Source organism: Pangasianodon hypophthalmus, chromosome 4 (assembly GCF_027358585.1).
Source record: "Pangasianodon hypophthalmus isolate fPanHyp1 chromosome 4, fPanHyp1.pri, whole genome shotgun sequence".
In the NCBI taxonomy this organism is placed as follows: Eukaryota; Metazoa; Chordata; class Actinopteri; order Siluriformes; family Pangasiidae; genus Pangasianodon; species Pangasianodon hypophthalmus.
Window position 1 is genome coordinate 24,270,203 of NC_069713.1, and position 27,173 is coordinate 24,297,375.

At 38.6% G+C, this 27,173-nt stretch overlaps 1 protein-coding gene across 1 annotated transcript; it reads left to right on the top strand.

Annotated features, from left to right (window-relative positions):
• ankhb (ANKH inorganic pyrophosphate transport regulator b) lies at positions 1-26,937 on the top strand. The gene is made up of 12 exons (XM_026937124.3): positions 1-524; positions 6,103-6,319; positions 9,242-9,360; positions 9,792-9,875; positions 10,057-10,227; positions 10,648-10,782; positions 12,329-12,421; positions 13,054-13,149; positions 16,334-16,463; positions 19,926-20,049; positions 22,376-22,475; positions 25,413-26,937. The coding sequence occupies exons 1-12, from the start codon at positions 429-431 to the stop codon at positions 25,542-25,544; spliced, it is 1,497 nt and encodes a 498-aa protein (XP_026792925.1). The 5' UTR covers positions 1-428; the 3' UTR covers positions 25,545-26,937.
• Positions 26,938-27,173: the final 236 nt, after the last annotated feature.

Genomic DNA, 27,173 nt, shown 5'->3' on the forward strand with positions numbered 1-27,173 from the left:
AAAGGGACGGATGATGATGATTTAATAGCGACTATCGGCAACGCCATCTACTGCAGCGCCGGCTTCATTCACGGCCTCCGATTGGACACAGTGATAGCGATACACCCTGACTGGAAGAGAGAGAGAGAGAGAGGGAGAGAGACAGAGAGAGAGAGAGAGAGACGCTCCCTATTTGAAGTGCACACATTTCTATATTTTGTTCCCCCTCCTCCGATGGATGAACAATGGAGATGCCGTCAGGCGAAATTTCTGGCGAGCCTCCTCTTTTCCCACGCGCTGCATCATTATTGACGATGCCCTCGCTGTTGTTGTTGTTGTTGTTGTTGTGTGGGAGGCCAGGGACGGGCCTGAAGCGCCGCTAGAAAAGCGCACTCGTCTTGTTGCCGGTCTTCTTGTCCTCTCCGGAGTGGGCAGATGTGCGCGGAGACATGGTGACGCTCCCGGCTCTGGCGCACTACTGGCCTCTGGTGCGGTTCCTCGTGCCGCTGGCCATCACCAACATCGCCATCGACCTCGGCGAACAGGCAAGTAGTGCATCGCCATGCATCACTGCGACATTTTTTTTTCTCACTCTCATTTGATCAGGCTGTGCTGACCGAGCTGTGCGTAGCTATAGGACGGATTTCATCGCGGCCATCTGCAAGCCATCTGCCTCAAGCAGGATCAGCTTTATTCACCGTGCATCTTAGGCAGAGCTCTCTGCATAGACCAGGCATTTCCTATAGTGTCATTAGCAATGAAAAAAAATAAATAAATAATCAAAATGCTAAGCTGTATGATTGTGATCCTGACAGCTGTGACAGCCTGCATTAAGGGCTAGTGCATGGTGTATGGACTAATATTAACTAAATGGAGACAGGTTTGTGAATTCTGGATAGAGTCCCAGATAAGCCTGATAAACAGCAGGCATCGTAAACAGCACGCGCAGATGATGGCCTGAATGTCACCCGGTGTGTCACCCGGTGCATCCTCTATCAGCCCGAACAATAGTGTGTGAATGGGAGGGAGATGAATGCACTGTTTTGCACAGGGGTGTGTTGGAGCAGGTCGTGACCTCGAGCTGAACCAGACTCAGGGTTCTGTATCTCCAGTAACCTGGCACTATATTGCAATCCCATAGATGGCTACACACTGTGATAGTGATAATCCTTTAAACAGATGGAAACACTACAGGAACAAATAGTTCTGTGTCACATTGTGTTGTCCTGTGTATTACGTTGCATTGTGTGTTGTCTGCGTTTGTTTCATCTTTAGTGCCGTGATGCTTGGACACCCTGACAGGACCATTTCTCATACTGGAACATGCTCGTACAATTTCGGTGCAACATTTGCATATAGATTTGACTCGCACGCTCTGACACTCTGCCATTTCTTTTGCAGTATATTGCTAACATCACTTAATATCATGATAACGATTCACAAGTTGGCCTAGATAAAGTGTGCAGTGAGAGAAAATAAGGTTGAGTGGTTTCTAATCAGAGGCTTCCTTTAGAAAGGGAAATACACTCATCTGGATTTATGCACTGACATAAAGTACTTTATTGTTATTAGATCCCCCACTGAATTCTTATCTGTCATCAGTGTCACTTAGACAATCATTTAAATCCGGTTTTACTACTAGAATAATACAGAACTAATATGAGACTGCTATACATCTTTTATACCACAGTGCTGTTGAATTCTTGAATCTGATTGGTCAGTTTGGAATCTGAAGGTGTTGATTAATTTTCTGACAATAGTGCAGACTTGTAATAAAAAGGATAGATTTATATTATCTAATATAATTATTAACTCATTCACAGTCAGTGGTATGGTAATAAATAGTATAGAAATATATGATTATTTAACAATAATGTTTAATAATAATGTAATATTAAATATATTAAATATTAAATAATGCAAATGTATAATCGTTGATATGGAGAAGCTTTCTGTAAGGAGACATTTATTTAACATTCATGGAAAGAGTCTCAGGTGTCAGTGCTTTGTAACAGTCAGGTAGTTTTCCACCATGGGAAAATCTTCAGGACAGTGGGATGATGCATTTCAGTATCGTAGGAACATGACAGTTTATTAACTTGAAGAAAGGGAGAAAAGGAAAGACTGATCAGGGAGTGATTGTTTATAGCTGCTGTAACGTACGTGATAACAGGAACTAACTTGTCTTGCGGATATTTTACAGTATTAAATGTAACTCTAAATAGTTAAAAAAAAAAAAAAGCATGATGTGGTGTTCTTTAATATATTAAAAATGATAATCGTTGACAAATCGCTGTGGTATAAGAGGAATAAAACACTTCTGGACTCGCTGTTATAGCAGAACAATCCACTTTGCTTCACATCGGGCCATATCACAGCACTGCATCATGGAAACTTTTCCTATAACAGCACGTTTTATTCCTTACTTATTGCATGTCTTAATCATACAGCTGAATGTTCAGCCATTTTCTCAAGATTAAAGGTGCAAGTAATTTTAGGCTGTTCTATGCAATTTAATGATATTAGCACCAAATAGTTTATCTATGATGATAAATGTGTAGCTGTGCTCCGATGAATACCAGAGCTCTGTATTTGGACCTTTATGTTTCTGTATGTGGTTGTTCAGAGAAAACAGTTATTAGTTGTGCTGTATCTCGTGGACATGTTGGTAGTTGCTGGGATGTCTGTCTCACTGGGCTTCATCCGCCATCAGCAATGTTCTTATTTGCACAGCACCTACTCGCTGTCTTCACTGTTCTATTAGAGAAGTTAAACATCCTGAAAAACACACACGCATTACTGAAATGTGGTTACTCTTTCAAAACTAATGCAAGGGCAAAATTAGTGGTTGTCTCTATAGACCTTAGAACACAAGAGTCAGCTCACTTTGTGAGATTTCCCCAGTGTGAGTTAGATTTTATGTGGAAGTGAAGGTCTACAGGTGCACTGTAAATGGTTTATGGATGTTTAAATAATGTATAACTAACTTTATCTTAGTTCCCTTTCTGACATACTAACCTCCCAAGCCTAGTCCTCGTCCCAACCTGACTCAGCGCTTTTTTATGCCGTTCTATGTAATTTAATGTTTTCAGTGCTAGTTAGTAAAGTACGCCACCTGTCTCTAGGTCTGTTGTGAATCAGCTGTGAATTTTCTCAGCAATTAGACCATAGTTTGGAATTTCAGAATAACAGAATATCTCAGAAAGCTTGTGAAATGAAAGAGTAAAGGTGGTTTATGTTGCCTGAAATTGTAAAAGGAATGGTACTGCTACAATCGTTGATAAATAACACACAAAAATACATTGCAAAGGTGTAGATTGATTTGTATTTGCATTGTTTGTAAAAATGTGATTGATATCCTCACTCTTTTGCTCATAATAGGGTCCAACGGCTGTATTTGGAAAATGAGTCATCTGAAGTGGTATGAAAATACCACTGTTTAATGGCAGCCTCAATACATTTCACAATTTCCATTTGTAGGTGTAATATTTATGTTCCAACCTGCAATAGAGAGCTTTTACCTCTACTGAGCTTTTTTTCTGTAGCCCATCTATGGCAAAATAGTCAAGAAATGTATTGGGGAGTCTCATTTGTCAGACCACACTCATTAACCGACATCTGTTATCTTTCTGAGCACTGCTGTAAGGCATTTAGAAAATGAATTGGTGACACACACACATACACACAGCAACAGAAGAATTGGGAAGATAAGGAGTGGCAAGAGCTGGAGCTTTAGATGAATTATTGAGAGGCATCTGGACTGTCATTTCCGTTTGACTCGTGTTTGTCTCGTTAGAGCTTGTTGAATCAGCTGAATGATCTGTGTGGTCTTTTACTCCTTGTATTCCCCAAACCAAATGCTTAATCTTTATTCAGATTCAGAACAGGAGGTTGTATAAAGATTTGAAAGTCTTCACACGGTATTTAGTTGCAATTGTGAACTAGATGACAGTTAGATGTCATTAGATGACAAACAGTATATTATACACAAGTTTAATTCTTTAATTCCACCTCTATTTCCTTTTCTCTCTGACTCTCTGACTCAGATTAATGCTGTGGATCTGTGATACATGACTAAACTGTGCCATTGTTTCATTTTGCTTCGTAATCAGTGTGTCCTCAGTCCTGAGAGTTTGTGTGTGTCTGTGTAGATGTGTGAAAGTGGACGTGGATATTCATATCTCTGCTCCTTTCCTGCATTGGTGACATGAAGGAAGGACGTGGGATGGGCCTGATCTCAAGGGCTTAGTGGAATTCCATCTGTCCCTTAGTTAGGTCACCTTTATCAGAGAGCAAGCTGACAAAAAGCAAGACTGGATTGCTGTTAGGCTGCGATTTTAGCTTTAAATTCAGACAGAAAGAACCTGAAATACCCAAATAAAGCCATGACCTTGAACTGGTGGTACAGATAAACCTTGTTTATATGCAAGGAATAAAGCACAATGGGTCGTGATGTAGGAAAATAATCCATGCTGGGGTGGTGTGTTATGGCCCAATACAAAGCGAAAGTGTTTTCCTCCTCTTACACTACAGTGATTTGCAATTTAAATTTTTTTTTCATTTAGTAATGAACGACAGGTTGCTATTTTTAACCCTTTATAGTGACATTTACTTTTATGGTTAATTCCTGTTAGTTCATGTCGTCACTTGTTTTATACCAGTTATAAGCAGGAATCAGTCGCACTTTTCTTTCTCTTTGAAGTTAATAAGACAAAAAGACACAGCTTGTTCTGTTACAGAGAAACCGCAAAGTGCAAAAAAAGTCATGAAGCCTTTCCTGTGGTGGAAAACCTACCGACTGTGACATACAGTAGAGCTGACACCTGAGACTTCTTCCACAAATGTTACATAAACATCAACAATTATACGTTTTTCTTTGTTAAATAACCACATATTAAAAATCTGTTTATTATTAGGTTTTGATTGTGGAGCATCTGCCGTACAAGTTCCTCTGAATGAGCTGTTACTATAGAAACGAGCGCATTAATATCAAGCTATCATTTAAATTACAGCTGGAACTACTGTCAAAGCTGCTGTTATAGAAAATTAACCCACACCTTCAGATATGAGAGTTCAACAGTGCTGTGGTCTAAATGCAGATATATAAAGCACTGTATATGAGTCAGTTACGTGTAATTTGAAGTTGGAAAAATGGTGTGTGCTAATTATGGGGTGCCTAAAAAAGGAAGTTGTGATCCCGAGGAAAGAGGAAGGTCTCCAGACAGTGGGGTTATGAGCACATCTCCATCAGCACTTTCCATCAGCTGACATAATACATCCTTTTCTATTTCAGCATTGTCTACATTTAACTGTTACATAATTTTCAAAACTCCCAAAGAGGAATATGAGTGATTTGCATACGCCAGTAAAAATTTGAAACTCGCTGGTGTGTACCAGCATGCCACTCCGAACAGAGAGGAATCGTCCAGTGGGGTTGGATGGCAACTGTGATGATGCTGATTAGGATTTACTGTCCCAAGAGGTCTTTCATAGAAATGAAGCTGGGTCTCTAAAAGCAGATGCTTTATTCTTAATCTTCAATCCTAAATGTAAGCTGCACTTGAATGGAGGTTATGATGTATATTCAGAATCAATTTACAGACATGGTTCAATTTCTTTGACATATTTTAATAACTTTCACATCCTACAACTGATGGTGCACGTTACTTACACAACTAATGAAGGATTACAGACCTGAAACTACTCTAAAGCAACTTTGTGTACTATTCCAAAAGTCAGAAGTCACAGATTCCCTAGACAGCTATAGACATGTTTCATTTCCTAAGGCACGTTGTTGTTCGGAGCGTTTGAAGTTTCTTGTCTTTTGGTAACTAGATCTTGTTCAGTAACATTGATAGCAATCTAAGGATTTTAAGCTCTAATTCAGAGGTCTGTGAATGACAGTGTTAACTGATACTCGTAGTGGATTATATCTTAAACCCGCTTTTATGTGACTGAATTCAATTCTTATTATAAGATTTAAACAGAGCATTGTTCCTCAGAGCAGAGCACCTGCTCACAGTGAATGGAGTGGCTGTATTTCACCAGCTGAAAAAACTGAACCAAGCTGAGGTGGTGGGACTGATGAATTGATTTGTGTTTGTTTTTGTGTTTTTCTCGTAGGCTTTAAACAGAGGGATCGCAACAGTCAAAGAGGATGCGGTGGAAATGCTGGCCAGTTACGGTCTGGCCTATTCCCTGATGAAGTTCTTCACTGGGCCTATGAGTGATTTCAAGAATGTGGGATTGGTGTTCGTCAACAGCAAACGCGACCGAATCAAAGCCGTCTTGTGCATGGTCGCCGCAGGAACCGTAGCCATCATCTTCCACACACTGATAGGTTAGTCTGAAGGTGTATCCCAGAATTCACTCTGACAAGTATCAGTCATCAAAAAGTGTGTCAGTTGGGATCGTGTATAAAGATGGGTCATGAAAAAGAATGTCGTAACTTGCCTGCTAGCTAATAAGCAGTTAGCACAAGACTCTGTGAAAGCCTGACAAACGGCACAGGGGCGTTCTAGAAAATGATTTCTGCCTATATGTTATAGAAAACTACACGTTTTCCTGAATTTAGATATGTTTCTCTCATGTATCTCAGCCAGAAATAAAGGCTAGTTATCCCCAAAAGTGAGAATGGAAAAGATTCAAGTAATCCACTCAGACTCCGCTGAAAGACCCTGACACACTGGTTGTTTATTTATTGATTGATTTCATTAGCATTTTCATTTGACATATAATAAACTAAGTGCAAAGAAATAAGAAAAATGACCATGAATACTATGTCTAGAATATATTTGTACCTACCTTTATTCATAGCCTACAGCCATTTTTGCAACCGTGTTTGTAAAACTGGCTCCATTTTCTATATAAGGTAATCTTTAGAACACCTAGTCATGTTTAGAAAGCTAATAAAAGCATTTATACATTATTTGGATGAAATACATAAGGACTCTGCAAAAAATATCTGCGACAAGGTGAAAATATCTCAGATATGGGCAAATCTATTTAATAATTCTTAATATGAGATTTATTATATAATCAAATGTACTCAAATATTATATATATACATATATATATATATATATATATATATATATATATATATATATATATATATATATATATATATTTTATAAGATTATTCAGCCTGTTTTTTTTACGTTTCAGGCTCTAGAGTTTCTTATTCTATTGGCAGATAATTTTGTATCTTTCTAGAAGTAAATGCTGAAAATTAAAAAAAATTATCTGCCAATAGGACAAAGCTGTTTCAAGCTTGGATTTATTGAAAATGTCCAGAAATATGTTTAATAATCATATTTTTGATTCATTTAATCTCATAATAGGAAATACTAGACAGGTTTTATCTTTGTCTAGCTAAGATTTTATTTTATTTTTATTTTTTTTGTAGTGTAGAGACTATGTTATAGTAAGCAAAAAAATAAATTTTTCATCATTTTGCCAGAATCCAGTCACAGTGGCATCCTATGGGTTTTCCCCGACTGCCAGATGTCTTACTGGGATATCTTTTCATTCTAGTATTTGACAGTCATTCTATTTTGAACTCTTTATTTTGTTCCTCTGAACATCTTTCTGTCCTCTTGTCTTCTAATTGCAATCCAGAAATTAGGTTTTCCACAAACACATGTCTCTTGATTAGAGACCATTACTTACACATTTCAGCCTCTCAGCATTACTGGTGTAAATGCCTTTGAGCTCTCAGTAAATGCTCTCAGCTTTGGTGCCAGATGGGTGCTGGGTTGTAATTTTCGTATGTACACAGTCCTTGGTGATAATGACTGTGAAAAAGAACACTATGTCCATGATCGTTCTTCCATCCACTGTGTTGACACTGAGAGTTTTCTTCCTGGTAGCTCTACACCTGCTTAGTGTGTTCCTCTTGCATGGATGGATCCCTTCCAAAGTGCACTAACTTTTACAGAAATAGATACAGAGATGGAAAAATGGCATTATTTAGACGCTGTTGTTATAAGGTCATTAAACAGTAGGCAAAACACTGCTGTCCTCCTACTTGGTGCTCCACAGGTTTTAGCGGTCTCGCCCATGTACCAAATTACAGCTACCTGGTGATGCCGTGACCAAAATTAGGCTGAATTATTATGGGGCTTAAGATGGCAACTACCTCCTAAAATATAATATGATGATGACAGGATAACAGCCCACACTGTTAAAGCTTTGACCGTGTGCCTCCATCTTGTTATCCAGATCCTGTGCACAATAACCTAACATCTTTTTTTTTTCCTTAACACTGAATCATTTAGTAGAGAGGCACTTTGCAGTAACATCTAGTTGTATTACATTAGTATCACTACTAGTAGTAACATTAGAGACAGGTTGTTTAATAAAAAAGATATATATCCAAAGAAAGATTTAAAAAAGAATAGTGTGAGATTAGCTGCTAGAAATAAAAAAAAAAAAAAGACAGAGAAGGAGATGCAGATAAAAGAGAAACAAGAGGATAAAATCAGTAAAAGGACTGAGTCAGAGAGACAGAGAGAGAATGGGGGCCCTACAGTGTGCACCTGCACTCTGTGTGTGTGTGTGTGTGTGTGTGTGTGTGAGAGAGAGAGAGAGAGAGAGAGAGAGAGAGAGTTTAAAGCAGAGCTGCTGATTGCTCAGGTGTTAAGTTGGTAGTTGGAATTGAAACTGACTGACATTATTTCAGTATATTTAAATATTGGTATCTTTTATACTCTTAACTTAAAATATTTATCGAAATTTTCTTAACTGTCACTGAGACAATAATAAGATAAGAAGAATAGAGACATGCTGGCTTTGCCCCCACTGTAATTATATCTACACTGACAGTGTACCTGTCACCTGACAGAGCCCTGACCTCAACCCCACTGAACACCTCTGGGATGAACTGGAAAACCGACTTCACGCCAGAGCTTCTTTTCTAACATCAGTACCTGACCTCACTAATGCTCTTGTGGCTGAATGATCACAAATCCCCACAGCAGCGCTCCAAAATCTAGTGGAAATCCTTCCCAGAAGAGTGGAGGTTATTATAACAATAAAGGAGGGACCAACTCTCTGTTAATACCCATGGTTTTAGAAAGGGATGTTCAACAAGCGTATCTGGTTGTGATGGTCAGCTGTCCACATATTTTTGGAAAAATATCATACTGATATTATAGAATAATGTCAGGTTGATATCTTCTACAAATTATATATTTTTGTATATATTTTGACTAGCGAGAGTCAGTGACTGATGTTATTTGATTTTTATTTCATGGCTCAGCGTATACAGACCTCGGCTACTACATCATTAACAAACTGCACCATGTGGACGACTCAGTGGGCAATAAGACCAGGAAGGCTTTTCTCTACCTGGCTGCATTTCCTCTGCTGGATGCCATGGTGAGCAACTTCACTGTCCTTCCTCCATCTCTTATCAAACACTGACAGTTCTCACATTGCTGGCATTCATGCCACAGACCACCAGAACTGGCTTGCCTTTTTTAAGGACAGATGGAGTGTGTATATTTGTGTGTGTGTCTGTCTGTGTGTATGTGTGTGTGGGAAGAGTGTGCGTGTGCAAGGAGATGTATTTTTGCTTGCAATGCCAATCTTCACCTCCTGTTCTGATCTGGAGGACCATCAGTATCTGTTGGTGTCCATGCTGTACACTTTGTATCACTTCCAAATGGCACAATGTCCATAGGGACAGTTTACAGCAGCTTACTGTTATTCTGGTGATAAAACTAGAGCAACCTGTTTGAATGCAAAGGTAATCGACCATGACTTGAGTTCTTGTGTGTGTGTGTGTGTGTGTGTGTGTGTGTTTCCAGGCCTGGACCCATGCTGGAATCCTACTAAAGCACAAGCACAGTTTCCTGGTTGGTTGCGCCTCTATCTCTGATGTCGTAGCGCAGGTAAAGTATGTCATTGCATGTCACTTATACCCACTAAGTGCTAATTCAGTCAGTCTGATTGCAGTGTTATTTATTTACCAGTGCATTTGGTTTGACTTCATTTATTAATTGTTTTACAGCTCATGGGTTTATTACTCAGAAGCTTTATTAACTGTTGAGCGCCTTCATTTTTTCTCTCCAGATTGTTTTTGTGGCTATCTTGCTGCACAGTCATCTAGAGTGTGTGGAGCCATTGCTGATTCCCATCTTGTCTCTGTACATGGGAGCTCTGGTGCGTTTTACCATTGTTGGACTAGGTTACTACCGAAACATTCACGACAACATCCCGGACTCCAGTGGCCCTGAAGTTGGGGTGTGTACCCTTGACCTTATTATTGCGCAATAACACTGTGTAATACTGTAACTCTCTCAGGTACTTGGCAAACAGTATGGACGTTAAGGATTAACGGCATGCACACATTCTTTGTAATTGTAAAAAGTCTAATTCCCACACGTACCGCAGTTGGGTACTGATTCCTATTTCTAAACCTGAGGGCCCCATTACACATCTTTAGATGATTTTTTTTTTTTTTTTTTGAGCTGTGTAAACCTAAAAATGTGTAAATCACTGGGTCTCAAGAGGTGGGGATGAAAATTATTGCAGCAGCTACTTTACATGTGATTTTATTAAGCACATTCCATAAAGAGCCTGATCCAAATGTTAGTTTCAACTTCCCTTGGTGTGTTCTTCTAACCTTTATTCCCATTTGTTGCGTGTGTGTGTGTGTTGTAGGGAGATGCCACTATTAAAAAGATGCTGAATTTCTGGTGGCCCCTGGCCCTGATCTTAGCCACACAGCGGATCAGCAGACCCATCGTCAACCTGTTTGTTTCCCGTGACCTGAAAGGCACTTCTGCAGCCACTGAGGTCAGTGAGGTCACATGCTCACGCGAACACACACGTGATGAATATCATTACAATAAACGGTACTTGACAAATGAGGTATTGGCTTCAGCTGCATGGACGCAAGCTCCTGTCCTTTAGTACTTTATTTACATGTCAAATGCACATGACACACCCCAATCTACCTTCATATGCATCTGATTTATATGAAACAAGCCCTAATTTGCGTAGGTGTTGAAACAGTTAGCCAGCATGAAGAAAGCATTCAATTGGATACCGTTATCTAAGATCCAAATGACGTTAGAGGTAAGGGAGAGCTGTCCAAGATTCGAGGAAAGAAGTAAACAGAGAGCGGAAAAAAAATACATTTCAATGAAGCTGAGTTAGAGGTACTTTTGTCCAAGGTTGCTGCTAATAAAAAGACAATTTTGAAAGAATTTTTTTTCATGATGCTTTTTAAAGTGATAATGAGGTAGAAAATTCAATCATTTTCCAACCTGCAGGAATTTATCCGTATCTCTGTGTTCTTCTATAGCAAATCCTTGCTGTGTTATTACTGCATTTATAGGTAGGTTTTTCATTTTAAAACTCAAATAGTTCAGATTTAACTGAAGTTATATGCAATTAAAGTGTTATTCAAAAGACTTTCTACGTTTCCATCTTGAACAAATGCACAAATCCTTATTTGATATAATATGCTAAAAGAAATTAACCGAACACTAAAAAGCCGACTACCCAAATGAATAAACTAGTATGTTTTAGTGTTATGAAATTATATAATAACCTCAAACATATGTGATACGCATCTTGGAATATCCAACAACACGTAATGTTGATCACACTTCTCATTTTACATGGATGTTTTTCTATGACTCGTGTTCTCGAGTGCCATTGCGTTTATGACGCATGATAGCAGCTGAATGCTTTCAAACATTTTATGCCTCTATTACAGCTCCGTAATTACCATATAACACCAGTGACCTGAGCTATTGTGTCAAAGGTAAAGAGCATTTTTATTTGCAGGTCCAGTAATTATAAAATAACTAGCCCAAAACATTAGAAAAGGAAGGATTAGAAAAGGAGGACACGTTTCTCTTTCTGCATAGAAAAACAAGGCCACTGTGGTGCACACGCATTTCTGATTTGCAGTATCTGCAATATCTGCCTTTTTATGATCACTTTTTATGATATGGTCATTATGTATTGTTCATATTCCCCCTGCTTTTGCCTAATCAGAAATCAGAAATGGTTCTGATACACTGCCTGCACTGATACTTTCCCTTTGTTTGTCCATGCATGCGGAAATTGATTACATTTAATTCTGATCATTTGCTGCAAAACAAGATGTTGGCAGCTATGGACTACTTTCAAAAGCCAGACCCCCCTCCAAGAAAAAAAAAAAAACGACACCTTTTTCGCTTTTTACACACGTAACCTTGTTCCAAACCTGGTGTAAAAACGGTGACACTGGCAACCCTGAAGTTTGTTAGTTTGATAGCTAAATTGTGACCTACTGTGGCATTATTAGACATCTTAATAAGAGCATTTCTTTGTATGTATTTATTTCTAGGCAGTTGCAGTTCTGACAGCCACATATCCTGTGGGTCACATGCCATATGGGTGGTTGACTGAACTCCGTGTTATTTACCCTGCCTTTGACAAGGTAAGGCTTCTTCACTCCTTCCGGAAGGTAAGACAGAAGACGTATAACCATGTAAATTAGAACTACTGGCTATGTACAATGCTTATTAGCCACCATACTGTTTTATGCACGCAGTGTAAGTCGGCATGCTCTGCGTGCATAAGGGTTCCAAACTAAAGCACCAGTTTAGCATTTGAGTAGGTGGAGAAATTCATTCCAGTGACAATATCCACCTCCGAAAACACCTGTTTACCACGAAAATTGTATGTGACGTGTAATTTCCCAGCCTCCACCTCTGCTGCTTTTGTAGGCACCAGCATGTCTATGGCGCTCCACTGCCATTTGACAGAGTGTAATATTTATGGATAAACAAGACAGAGAAGGTAGAGGAATTAGGATAGAGGCTCACTTTGGGAAAGACATCCTGATGTTTATGATTATCTTCTACTGATCTTTGTGCTATACTTCTGTGTGACTGATTTACTGTATCTGTGTCATGCTGCCTCAGCAAACACAGACACACAACATGTCACAGGCAAAGAAGGATCACACTAAACCAGGGTTCATGTCAAAACATGAGAATGTATTGAAATAAATGACCATTTTTAATCATTATAAATTTGTGGTTTTTACAACTTTTTTCCCTCTCCTAGAACAACCCAAGCAATAAGTTGGCAAACTGTGGTACGACGGTCACCAAGTCGCACATCAAGCGATTCACGTTTGTCTGTATGGCTCTGTCGATCACAGTAAGTGCTGCTTCACTCTTGCCCTCATCTCCTCCTCCTGCTCGCCCTTATTGTGGCTTCTGTGTGAATCTAATGTTAAAGTCAAAATGTTGTCATCGTAAATTAGGTCTGCAGTAAAAACTGTGTATTTTTCTTATTCACACTATATCTGTTCCTAACTCATAGAACCAGTGGAACTCTATACTTTTAAAAAAAAACATTTTGTTTACATCACTGACTTGAATCCAGTCCAGTTATATAATTTCCCAGCCTCTACGTCTACTGCTTCTGTAGGCACCAGCATGTCTATGCTCCACTGTCATTTGACAGAGTGTAATATTTACAGATAAACAAAAAAGAGGAGACTGGAATTAGGATAGAGCCCTATTTATGGAAAGACATCCTGACGTTTATGATTGTCATCTTCTACTGATGTTTATGATACACTTCTGCATGACTATTTTACACTTCTTTAGCAGAGGCAGAAATGCAACACGTCACAGGCCAAAAAGGATGACAGTCTACATTTAAGCAATATCGCTCGAGCACGAGTGCGAGTTTACTGAATATCTGTATGGCTGTATTTGCCATGTCTGCTGATGATGCCGCTACCTCTACTATAGTAACTGCTCCAGTGTAACAAACTATCCCTAGAATTGGAATTTTATGTGGTGAACACAGACGAGTGGAGTGATACAAACGTGAAACGTCCCCGTGCGGTTATACTAAATATAAGCACTCTGGAGCTCTGCTTGACCCATCAGATTAGTGGACTGGAACTAACTGTTGCATAATTCACACTAATGCTATCAGCAGGATCTGAGAATAGCACTTACAGTAAATCAAGGTGAGTGTACTTGTGTTAAAGATGTTTCTGGCCTCATCCAAGGTGCTTCATCAATTCCAATCTATTCTACTCTAAATTCTAGGTTAACTCTTACTTATGTAATTTTCATCATTTAGATCAGGGGTATTCAACTTAAATTTGTAATGGTTCAGTTACATAAAATTCCTTCAAAGGTCTGGATAAGCAGCTAATATGACTGATAGGCAGCAACAGTTACCTTTTAATGTCTAACCATTAATGATTAGTTGATGGCTAATAAGACAATCTGAAGTGCTTTGTTTCACATCGGTGCTTCACATTACCTCTTCTGACTCGGGCCACAGACTCTGAACAGATGAGACAGCTAATAACTATTTGAACTTGCAGGTAGAAAATGATCCATTGGTTTTTAAACACTTTGTTTTTATTGTTTACTTTTCTTTTAAAAAAGCCAATCTGTCAGTTCGCTAATCAGACCTGAGAGGGTAACTAAAATGAAAATCTATGCAAGTGAAAAACTCTCCTTTCTCACCTTATATTTCTAGCCCAGTTGTCCTATTTGTCATCAAATTATATAAACGAAATGTATTGATATTTGTTCCTATAATAATTTGATATTTGTGTTTGAATTGTATCGTCTTTTCTGATATTTATTTAATTGTATATTCATGACTTTTAAAAATTTAGGCTAGGTGTTCTCTTGAATGTACAAAACATCTTAATTCATACACGCGTGTCCTGCGGTGATGTTTTTAATAATTTAAAATTAAATGAAACTTAGCTATTCTCAGGTCTGATGTCAATAATTTACATAAATGCATGTGACTGGCTGCAGCAGAGGATCTGCTACAGAAGCTGCACTAGTTAATGTTTAGAAAACTGAAGCCCCTGAACTACACCCAGTTTTCTGATTTCGTTGATCATGCTGCTGCAATATTTGTTTCAACTACTCGGTTTGGTCTGCTGAAATCCTTTCCTGATTTTGCATCTGGACCACAGTCTGATGACCCCTCTGATGTTTACGGCAACACCTTCTCTACTCTGTACAACTTTTTATACTGTTTATTTATTTCTCTAAGGAGCGTGCCAAACACATTTTAATGAGTCTGAGGGCAATAACAGGAAGTAGCTTTTCTTGTGTGCCATGGATACTTGCTTCCAGATGTTTGCCAGGATGCCGCTCATAGGGGTGTTTCTTCACAGAGAGTATACTACTGTAGAGCTACAAAGAGACTGTGAAGATTTTCAGCTATCCAGGTTAACTTAGATGATTAGAAGTAGACAAGTCAAGGCAACTGTACTCATTTTAGGTTTATGGAAGCAAAACAAGTGGTGAAATATCTTTGAGATTTTACTAGTACAACTGACTTAAGCTATAGCTGTCCAACAATCTACTATATATAGTATATAATATTGAGGACTGCAATGATCTGATGGTTTCTAAGAGCCAGAATTAGGAGTGCTTAGATAAAATGTACATATAGACACACAGTTGTTGGTGTAGTAGGTTTCATTAGTGGTCGAAACACTTTTGTTAAGATTCGATTTGTTTAGATTGTATATGCACATAAATTAATTACTGGTTTGCAGATATTATGTGGTGAAAATTAGGAGATGGAATCTTATTGCAGATACTACACTGGAGCTATTTTGTCCCGGACTTGAAAGGTTTTTGATTAATTTATGTTCAGTAACCACTTTCAAAAAGAAACGGGGAAATGCATGATACTGGTTAATGCTGTTACTCACCATAGCAGCTGGTGGCCAATAAAATGCCTAAAAAACACTAAGGGATGAGTTCATTTGACATTTGGGGCAGTTAAATATGAAATTGTAATGATGACTCAGCTGAACTTTTATGATTGTCATTATAGCACAATTACTGTAAAAAACATGTTATTTGACACATATATAATCAGCTATGCTGTATGTGTGTTATATTAAACACCTACGAGTATGCATTTGGAACTGCAATAAAATATTTAAAAGCCTGAAATCCCTCCCAGCTACGCTACTGCCCAGTGTCTCTGGATCTACCACAACCCTGACTAGGATAAAGAGGTTAGTGGTGATGAATGACTAAGAAAAAAATCCCAGCCAAAATAGCTCAAGTGCAGCATCAACAGTAGGATTTCAACTTTTTTCCTGTGCATGGCATCATTATGGGATAGCAGGTTCATGTGACTGGAAAGTCATGTGGCACTTGGTCAAAGGAAACTGTACTAACAATAAAAGCTACATAAAATCGTCACCAGCTTTTATGCCCTGCTGGGCAAGGTTTGTCCTGTGATGATTCAAATTTTTTTTCTCAAGATTGATAATCTTTTCGAATCTGAAAACAATTTCACAGTGTTTTATTGGGCATCTGTGTTTCCACAGCTCTGTTTCGTGGTTTTCTGGACACCACACATTTCTGAACGGATCTTGGTGGACATCATAGGTGTGGACCATGCCTTTGCTGAGCTCTGTGTTGCCCCATTACGAATCTTTTCTTTCTTTCCTATACCAGGTAAAGCACTGAACATACACTCTGAACATATACCTGTGTACACAAAAAGGCACTTATAGATTGTACAAAAGCACACCAGGATTTTGCCCTCTGAGCAGCTGTGTCACTTCACACATGCAGAAATGTTCATGATGAGTCACAGGGTTGTGTAATCTGGTGAAGGGTTAGCAGTAAACTTTAGCTGCTGTCAGAGGAGCCATACTGTAAGGAGCAGTGATTATGGTCACACTTTTACAATCGAAAGAACAGGGCATAGGGCATTTAACAGCAGACAAAGTAGTGAGAGAGAAATAAAAGTGCTTTTCCATCAGACAGTATGATACAATGTGGTATGGTAACAAATCAGTGATCACACAGTTTGTCCTTATTTCCATTGCTTATGCTGGGAAACTACCAAACAAGGATATACGAGATATGAGTAAAGACAGACAAAAAGGGAAAATAATGATAAAACCAAATCATCATCAGTCAACATACAGTCACGTCCATATGTATTTGGACAGTGACACAATTTTCATAATTTTGCCTCTGTACACCACCACAATGGATTTGAAATGAAGCAATCAAGATGTAATTGAAGTGTAGACTTTCATTTCACTTTCGAAAATATTGCGTTTACTGAATTACAGCCATTTTTTTGCCGAGTGCCTCCATTTTCACTGGCTCGGTTAATGCAATATTTCTGTTAAACCCCTTGAATTAAAGCTGAAAGTCTACACTTCAGTCACATCTTCATTTCAAATCCATTGTAGTGGTGTACAGAGGCATAATTACAAAAATTGTGTCGCAGTCCAAATACTTATGGACCTGACTGTATACCTCAGACAACTGGCATTATGATAAATACTGAAAAATGCATTTGCTTTTAAACCATACACTACGTCACAGAGACCAAAACAAGAGGAATGTAGTTATTAAGGAGCATAACAACCACTAGAAAACATTGCGTATTTTCAGCTGTCCCATATGCATTGGGAAATGGACACAGGTACTCGACCACAGTGAGTGACAGAAAGATTGTTTAGAGTGATATATATATAGTTATGATGTAAATATATTTTAAATTTTAAATGGCAAGCTTTGTTGTTTATTACAAAAGTTTCACTTAATATTAGTGTCAAGGGGTACTTTAGACAAGGGGTTCAGCTGACAAAAAGGTTTGGGAATCACTGTCCTAAAGGCACCTTTGATTGATGGATCTTTAACCATTTTATTGTTGCCGCAGAAAACATCCAAAAAAATCCACCATAAATATTGCCATCACGTGGAAGGATGTTTGTGGTAGAAAATGATTGTTCTGTGTATTGTGGCTAAAGAATCAGGAACGGAAAGTTCTTTAGGGAGCCAAAAATAGGTCTTCTGTTGCAGTGTTGTGAGTATCCTTTCCTGAGGGAAAAGCGCCAAAAACACAGTGAGATTGGAGAAGATATCAGTATAGGAAGGGAATTGAGAGAGATGGATAATAAAGTGATGGGATTTCAATGACCAGTTTATCAAGAACAGTTGTACACATGCACATTCATGCAATTATCCAATCAGCCAATCATGTGGCATAAAATCATGCTGATACAGGTAACATTCAAATCAAATCTCAGAATGGGGAAAAATGTGATTTCTGTGAACTGTGGTATGGTAGTTGGATCCAGACAGGCTGGTTTGAGCATTACAGGGACTGCTGATCTCCTGGTATTTTCATGCACAACAATCTCTAGAGATGACACAGAATATGGCCAAAAACATCCTGTGTGCGGCAGTTCTGTGGGCAGAAATGCTTTGTTAACGAGAGAGATCAGAAGAGAATGGCCAGATTGATTCAAGCTGACAGGAAGTCTATAGTAACTCAAATAACCACAATTTACAACTATGGTGAGCAGAAAAGCATCATCATACGCACAAAACGTATCATCATAACATCATACGCACTTTAGTCAGATGTGCTACAACAGCAAAAGACCACTCCTAGGGTTTCACTCCTGTCAGCCAAGAACAAGAATAAGAATCTGAGGCTACCATGGACACAGACTCATCGAAACCGAACAGCTGAAGATTGGACAAACGTCGCCTGATCTTTTTCTGTCCAGTTCTTGCATTGTCAACTTGCAGTGGGTTGTGCATTGTGAGATGCTTTTCTGCTCACCATGGTTGTAAAGAATGGTTATTTGATGACTGGATGTTTTTTTGTGTGTGTTTCCCACCATTCTGTGTAAACACCAGAGACTGTTGTGTGTGAAAAGGAGATTTAAAGTTTCTGAAATACTCTGAGCAGTGCATCTGGCACCAACAACCATGCCGTGGTTAAAGTCACAGAGCTCATACGGTTCCCCATTCTGCTGTTTGATATGACATTAAATGAAGCTTTTGATCTGCATGGCTTTATGCATTGTGCTGCTGCAACATGATTAGCTGATAATGGATAATTACATGAATGTGCAGATATTTCTATTAAAGTGGTGAGTGAACATATATAATACTTAATCATTTTTGCACCTTGGCCTGTTTGGATATACACTGCCCGGCCAAAAAAAAAGTCGCCGTTTAGATTTTAATAGGCAAATACATAAGAGTCTATGAATGGATCATTATTAGAGTGATTATAATGTTTCTAGTATGTTATATGTTTGGCAACAGTTCTTTTAATCTTAAAAGATGAAGTGTGTAGCTTTTTAGTTCTTTAATAACCATGTAGAAAGACGCATCATGGCCATATTCCAGGATGACACTGCCAAGATTCATCAGGGTTAAAATTGTGAAAGAATGGTTCAGAGAGCATAAAGAATCATTTTCACACATGAATTGGCACCTCTGAGTCCTGACCTTAACCTCAGTGAAAGTCTTTGGGATGTGCTGGAGGAGACTTTAAACAGTGCTCAACTCTTTCATTGTCAATACAAGATCTTGACCAAAAACTGATGCACCACCTGATGGAAATAAATGTTGTGATGTTATTTCCATCAAGAGGTGCATCAATTTTTCTTCAAGATCTTGTACTGACAATGAAAGAGGTGAGCATTCTGTAAATCCTGGAATATCCTGGAATATGGCCATGATACGTCTTTCTACATGGTTATTAAAGAACTAAAAAGCTACACACTTCATCTTTTAAGATTAAAAGAACTGTTGCCAAACGTATAACATACTAGAAACATTATAATCACTCTAATAATGATCCATTCATAGACTCTTATGTATTTGCCTATTAAAATCTAAACAGCGACTCTTTTTTTGGCCGGGAGGTGCATTTGATCTTATTAACAGTGGATAATGTAATTCCAGCTTGCTAACCTACTTCTGTAGTTTCTGCAAGCCTTTGTGTTAAAACAGGTAAAGAAAATGACCAGTCATTAACATTCAGCCTGATGGCAGTGTTTATTCTGAGCTAGGTCAGTCCAATAAGTCTGTCTTATTCTAGCTCATTTTGGTACAATTCTGTGTGACCTGCTTTTATTGTTACTGTTTGAAAAGTGACGGTACGTGCTCACCTAACCGGCTGGCTCATGACCCTGAAGAAAACCTTCGTCCTGGCACCGAGCTCTGTGCTGCGGATCATCGTGCTCATCACCAGCCTCATCGTGCTGCCCTACATGGGGTGAGTGTCAACTCCTGCCACTGTTCTGCTTTTCTCTGTACTTCTTCTGTACATTTGTCACCACTTATAAATAAATAATGTTGCCTTTCCGTGACAGTTTATCAGACATCAACAGAATGGTCAGCTGTGTACTGTGTTGTGTGGAAAAATCAAATTAAGTGGATTGATTGCTCAAACACATGCGAAGCAGACGTACTGTTACCACCCTGAAGTTGATTATTTTTTAATAACAGCATGTCCTGAAGTGTTTTATTGCTCTTATACCACAGCTACCATGTTTACATGCCTCTGCCACTGAGTGGTGGAGACATTATGTACTCAGGTTGTCCGTACATGTATCTGTTCATGCGTTCATCCAAGATTCTCATTAGCGTGATAGGTCAAGTGCGAGTGGTCGAATGTTTATAGGATTTATATGGAATTATCATTGTAACCAGAGTTTGGTATTGATCCAAACAGGGTCAAGGTCACAGCAAGGTCACATGTCTGAAATAGTTTTTCTTCAGTAGCTTCCTTCCTGTTTGAAGTATATTTAAGGGTATTTCTGGCACACAAATTAGTAACACAAAGAACTAGAGTTGTAGTGGAGACATCCCCATCAACACCAATGGCACTGAGTTCCACTTGTTTTATTTATTAAAGAATGACATCATAATTTTTTATGTTTGTGGAATGTCAGCAATACAGATTAATCCCTGTTATTACTTACTATACGTTAGCAGATACAAACAGTCGTTCCCTCGCCAGCCTCTCTTTTTTTTCTCTCGCTTCAACTTAATAAGACAAAAAAAGCAGCTTGTCAAGTTAGAACTAAAAACAAAGTCACTGCTGTTGAATTCTCGTATCTGATGTCAGAAGGTGTTGATTAATTTTCTGTAACAGCACAGCTCTGGAAATAGTTCCAGCTGTAATTCAAACAATAGGCTTATATCAGTGTGCTTGTTCTAATACTTCAGCATTTCTGTAGTAACAGCTCTTTCACAGGAAGTTGTATGGTGGATACATAATCTAAGGTTACTAAAAAATAGATTAAAAATGTGTTATTGAGCAAGAAAAAATTATAATTGTTGATATGGTGAAGCATTCAATAACATTTATGAGAGAAGAGAGATTCCATACATTAAATGTAACTATAAATGGGTAAAAAGCATGATGTATTGTTCCGTAGCACCTTAAAAATTGTAATTGTTGCCAGATTGCTGTGATATAAGATGAATAAAAATATAAAATCTTGTGTGTGCTGGAAAATAATCAACTTTAAGGTAGTAACGGACCTTTGATATGCATTACACCATCTCATGGCTGATTTTTTTTTCTATAACAGCATGCCCCATTGTGTTTTATTTCCTACTTAAGCACTCATGAAGGTCAACTGAAAATATATCAGAGACAGCTCCAGGGTCTACAGTTCAATCCTGAGCCTGGGTTACTCTCTGTGTGGTGTTTGCGTGTTCTCCCAGTGATCATGTGGGTTTCCTCCCATGCTAGTAGATGGATTGGCTATGCTAAATTGCCCCAGGTGTGAACGAGTGTGTGCATGTGTGTGTGTGTGTGCATGGTGGGTGTATTCACGTTTCGCACACAGTGTTCCCAGAAAAGGTTCGAGATCCATCTCGACTCTTCAGGATGAAGACGTTCCTGAAGTTGAATGAATGAACAACACATACAGTGAATCAGCATCGGTCTTACAAATAAATATATTAAAATGACAACTTTTGTACAACGTATCACATTTTGTAATATTAGTATTGCTTTAGTAGTTACATCACTGGTCAGACTATATGTGACTTACCACTATAAGTATGTTAAAATGGTTTCCATTTTGAAATTATGTAGTACTCATATGTGTTTAATTAATAAAATCCCCATACAGAGTAGTTCTTCCTGTACTGTAGTGTCCTCTTTCTCAAGATTAATGCTGCACTCCAATGGAAGAGTGCGATTCTGCTGTTTACACACAGCACCAATACTTCTTTGTCTTGTATTCATCCAATGTACTTCAAATAATGTCCGTTGCATTGTCACTGAGGCCGCTGATCAAACATTTTCTCCACCAGTCGGTTTAAACCAAATATTTAAGTATAACTGGTATACTTTTCAAGGAGGAATGTATGAAATAGATATGAATTTTGTCCTCCAGTAGAGCAAATATATGCCTAGTTGATTTATAAGATATATATCATTGTGAAACCTTTGGCTCTTGTTCAACAATCACAGTGATACAGCTGTCTTATTCTTTCAGCTTTCAGTTTTCTTGATTAATCATTGACCCCCAGATTTCCAGTTTCGTAGTGCTGTCAGTAACTCCATGCTGTGTACACTTCAGGGTGCATGGAGCTACTCTAGGGGTTGGATCTCTCTTAGCTGGCTTCCTCGGAGAGTCTACGATGGTAGCAATCGCGGCCTGCTATGTCTACCGGAAACAGGTGATGTACCACCCAATCTTAAGAGAATCCGTGATTGTACTCATCATAGTGACTTTTCTCTTGCTATTTCAGCTCTGTCCTTTGTAATTTCTCTCTCTTGGCATTGTTTCATTTCATTAATTATGCTTAAAGCCAGTTTGCTAACCCATGTGCAAGTGTCTATTAATACTAATGAAGGTGACTTGAGCTTAAATGTGTTTTGTCACTCATCCAAAACAGGTTCCAGCAATTGTGAGATGTAGGGAAGTAGAACTGATGAAGGCCGAGCTCAAAGCTCAATACATGCTTGGTATAGTGCGTTCACATCCACTCATTATGCACTTTATTAGGAACACCAGTACACCTACGCATTCATGCAATTATCTAATTAACTAATCATGTAGCTGCAGTGCAATGCATAAAATCATGCAGATACAGGCCAGCAATTTCAGGTAATGTTCACATCAACCATCAGAATGGGGGGGGCAATATGATCTCAGTGATTTGGATCGTGGCATGATTGTTGGTGCCAGACGGGTTGGTTTGAGTATTTCGATAACTAATGATCTCCTGGGATTTTCACACACAACAGTCTCTAGAGGTTACTCAGAATGGTGCAATCAAGAGAAAACATCCAGTGAGCAGCAGTTCTGTGGAGAGAAACGCCTTGTTGTTGAGAGAGGTCAAGACTGGTTTAAGTTAGTGTGTGTGTAGGCCAGGAGAATGGCCAGACTGGTTCGAGCTGACAGAAAGGCTACAGTAACTCAGATAATGACTCTGTACAATTGTGGTGAGCAGAAAAGCATCTCAGAATGCACAACATGTCAAAACTTGGGGCAGATGAGCTACAACAGCAGAAGACCACGTTGGGTTCCGTCAGCCAAGAACAGAAAGCTGAGGCTGCAGTGGGCACAGGCTCACCAAAACTGGACAATTGAAGACTGGAAAAATGTAGCCTGGTCTGATGAATCTTGTTCTCTGCTGAGGCACACAGATGGTAGGGTCAGAATTTTGTGCTAACAGCATGAATCCATGGACCCAGGCTGCCTTGTGTCAACAGTCCAGGCTGGTGGAGGTGGTGTAATGGTGTGGGGAATGTTTTCCTGGCACACTTTGAGCCTGTTAATAACAAACAATCATCACTTGAATGCCACAGCCTCTCTTGAGTATTGTTGCTGATCATGTGCATCTCTTCTTGGCCACAATTTACTCATCTTCTAATGGCTATTTCTAGCATGATAATGCGCCATGTCATAAAGCAAAAGTCGTCTCAAACTGGTTTCATGAACATGACAGTGAGTTCAGTTTTCTCCAGCGGCCTTCCCAGTCACTGGATCTGAATCCAATAGAGCACCTTTGGGATGTGGTAGAACAGGAGATTCACAGCATGAGTGTACCTGAAAAATCTGCAGGAATTGCAATCATTTCAACATGGACCAGAATCTCAAAGGAATGTTTCCTACATCTTGTGGAATCCATGCCATGAAGAACTGAGGCTGTTTAGAGAGCAAAGGGAGGCCCTACTCAATATTAGTTTAGTGTTCCTAATAAAGTGCTCTGTGAGTGTATATGTTACTGTAATATGATAACAATAAATCAGGACCTTGGAATTTAGGGAAAAGATTTATAATTATAAGGATATATGTGAAAAACATTTACAGCAGAGCATTACTTCAAATATATAATATATCCTGTTGTTTCACAGCACTGTTGAATTCACAAGTCAGAAGCTGTTGATTAATTTTCTATAACAGCAGCTCTGACAGTAGTTCTGGCTGTAATGTAAATAATAGGTTTATATTAATGCACTTCTTCTAATACATTATCATTTCATAGTAACTTATGGGGGAAAATATGCTGCATAATCTGAGACTAATAATGAACTGATTGAAAATGTGTTTTTATTTAATCTTTGATTTGGTGAAGCTTTCTGAAAGGAGTTTAGCGGTTATTGAAGGTGTCTCAGGTGTTATCACTTTGTAACAGTCAGTAAGTTTCCAGACACAGGAAAGTCTTCAGGAAAGAGGACTTTGCACATTCTGGTTTGTCAGTAACATGACAAGTTGCAGGGTTTTTTTTTATTTTAACTTCAGGGGAGAGAGAAAAAGAGAGCAGATGAGGAAACAACTGTATATACAGTGGATATAAAAAGTCTACACACCCCTGTTAAAGTTGCAGGTTTTTGTGATGTAAAAAAAAATGAAACCAAGAAAAACCCGATTTTTAACAGGGGTATGTAGATTTTTTTGTATCCACTCTAGCTGCTGTAAAGTAAGTGATAACAGGAACTAACTTGTGGACATTCCATAACATTAAATGTTGCTATAATTGGTTAAAAAGTGTTGTTCATTAATAAAGTAAAAATATAATAGTTGGTTAGAGGGAATAACACACTTACATGTTTATATTCCTATAGTAATCCACTTTGGAGTGGTAACAGCCCTCTGCTTTGTGTTGTTCCCTGTATATTTGAGCTCAAATGATCACTTATTGCATGTGTTATTGTTGCTATATATTTATGCTCATCAAGGGTGCCAATAATTCTGGAGGGCACTCTGTATTATTGCAAACTATATGTGTAATTAGTGTGGGTCCCTGGAGGACTAGTGGTTAGGCCAGGGAACCAACCACTGGGGTTGCACTTGACAGTACACTCCTGGTCCCAACCCCAGGTAAAATTGGAGAGGGTTGCATCAGGAAGGTCATCCGGTGTTAAAAAAAAAAAAAAAACTGTGCCAAATCAAATATGCAGACTAATGATCCGCTGCGGCGTCCCCTAACGGGAGCAGCTGAAAGAAGAAGAACAACAGCAACAACTATATGTGTAATTAGTGCGATGAATTTCAGCTTTCCTCAGCCAGCATTCCTCTCTCTTCCTTTTCTACACCCTTCAGGTCGATTCATTCTTAGCAAGGTTTTAATATGTTTTTAAAATGTATTTTATTTTCCTCTTCCCAGAAAAAGAAGAAAGACTGTGATGGGGAGGTGACCATCGAGGGGGAGGACGCGGCTCCTATGAACGAGGTGCGCTCTGGCCGCCGGATAGATGACGTCGTTGAACTGAGAGAGGAGGACGAGGAAGAAGAGTGACCTCGTGATTTTCTGAGACGTCACCCTCACGTGCATTCCTCCTGGTTATGTTCAGTGCTCGTGGGAGGATGTGTCGAGGGGGGGAACCAGGGATCTTTTGCTTTGCAGGGCAGTCTTTTAATCGCTTACTGCCCCCTGTTGCTGCTCTTTCCCCCTTTGCAATGTGCACATGGAGGATGCTTAAAAAGGGAGCTGTAGTTAGAAATCATGAAAGACAGAAAGGACACACATTTCTATTGTATTAAGTATCATTCAACCACACAAATGTACATCTCAGTAGATGTTTTCCAGCTGTCGTCGGGGATCGCTGCGTGGAGGACAGTGAAGATATCGATTTGTACCAAAGCAATGTCGCGTGCTAACTGCTTTTCATCTATGCTCTGAGCTCTACTGTGCTGCCGTCCTAAACGTTTATGAACCCTGACATGGAAAGAAAATACAAAAATACTACACACACTCTAACTTAATCTTCTTGGAATGTGAATATCTTTGGTTGTTATTTTTTATCTTGCATACACTGCAGAAAGTGAAGAGAAGATATTACTTTCCAGGACCTCCGAACCCGAATGTTGCTCCACAGCTCAGACCTTTTATCCTAAAAAATAATGTTTAAAATAGAGTTAATATACAGACACACACACACACATATATACATCTCTATATAGACAGATTTTTTTTTTATCAGATTTGAGTGTGTATTAGATTAATAACATGACTAGATGAATAACAAAATGGCTTCAGAGTGACAAGTGGTTGAAGTTTGCGGGCCATTTTAGAGGCACTATTTTTTAATATGCAATGTCATAGGTGTATAAACTCTGGTACCTTTTTGTATGTGTGATGTGAAGTCTGTATGTGGTGGGAAAGGGAAGGAAGATATTGCATTTTCTTTTCATGCTCATGTCTGTTTCAGTATTTTAAAAAAAGACCTTACATAATTTGGGGCATTTATTTTCTATTTCAGGATGTACCTTATTGAGATCAGTATGTGTGTGTGTGTGTGTATATATATATATATATATATATATATATATATATATATATATATATATATATATATATACACATACATACATACATACATACATACATACATGCATACATATATATAATATAAATGCACCATGAAGTCCGATTGATGATCCCTCTCCTGTCCGATAGTATTGTAATTATAAGTTTCTGCACACGTATTTATGATGTCTACAGCATTCGTTTGTTTGATTTTGTTTGTGATGAAGAGCAATGCCTGGCCAGTGCTCCTTTGGTATTATACATTACTGCTTGATCCAAAGCAGAGGAAATGCACAGTAGACATTCAGACCTTTTACAGTTGTCCAGTTCAGATAATGACAGCTTTATTCCACAGTGATTAAAGGGTGACGATGTGGTTCAAGATGTTTCATCCTGTTATTATTTTATTTATTTATTTTTTTAGTATTTTTTTGTTTGGTTTTTTTTTTTTGGTATTTTTCACTTTTTTATAAAGCAAGTAGAAAGTAACAGTTTAACAGCAGCTATTTAAGAGGGAAAGGAGGCAGAATTGTTCTGGAGACTGATAGAAATGAAATAACAACTGACCCAAAGAATATTTCAGTAAGTATAATGGAACAAACACATCACCTTTTAATT

Coding starts and splice junctions, on each gene's coding strand:
- ankhb (XM_026937124.3), top strand. CDS start 429: ATGGTGACGCTCCCGGCTCTGGCGCACTACTGGCCTCTGGTGCGGTTC. Junction 10,228..10,647: donor CCAGTGGCCCTGAAGTTGGG/GTGTGTACCCTT, acceptor TGTGTGTTGTAG/GGAGATGCCACTATTAAAAA. Junction 16,464..19,925: donor TTCTTTCTTTCCTATACCAG/GTAAAGCACTGA, acceptor CTGTTTGAAAAG/TGACGGTACGTGCTCACCTA.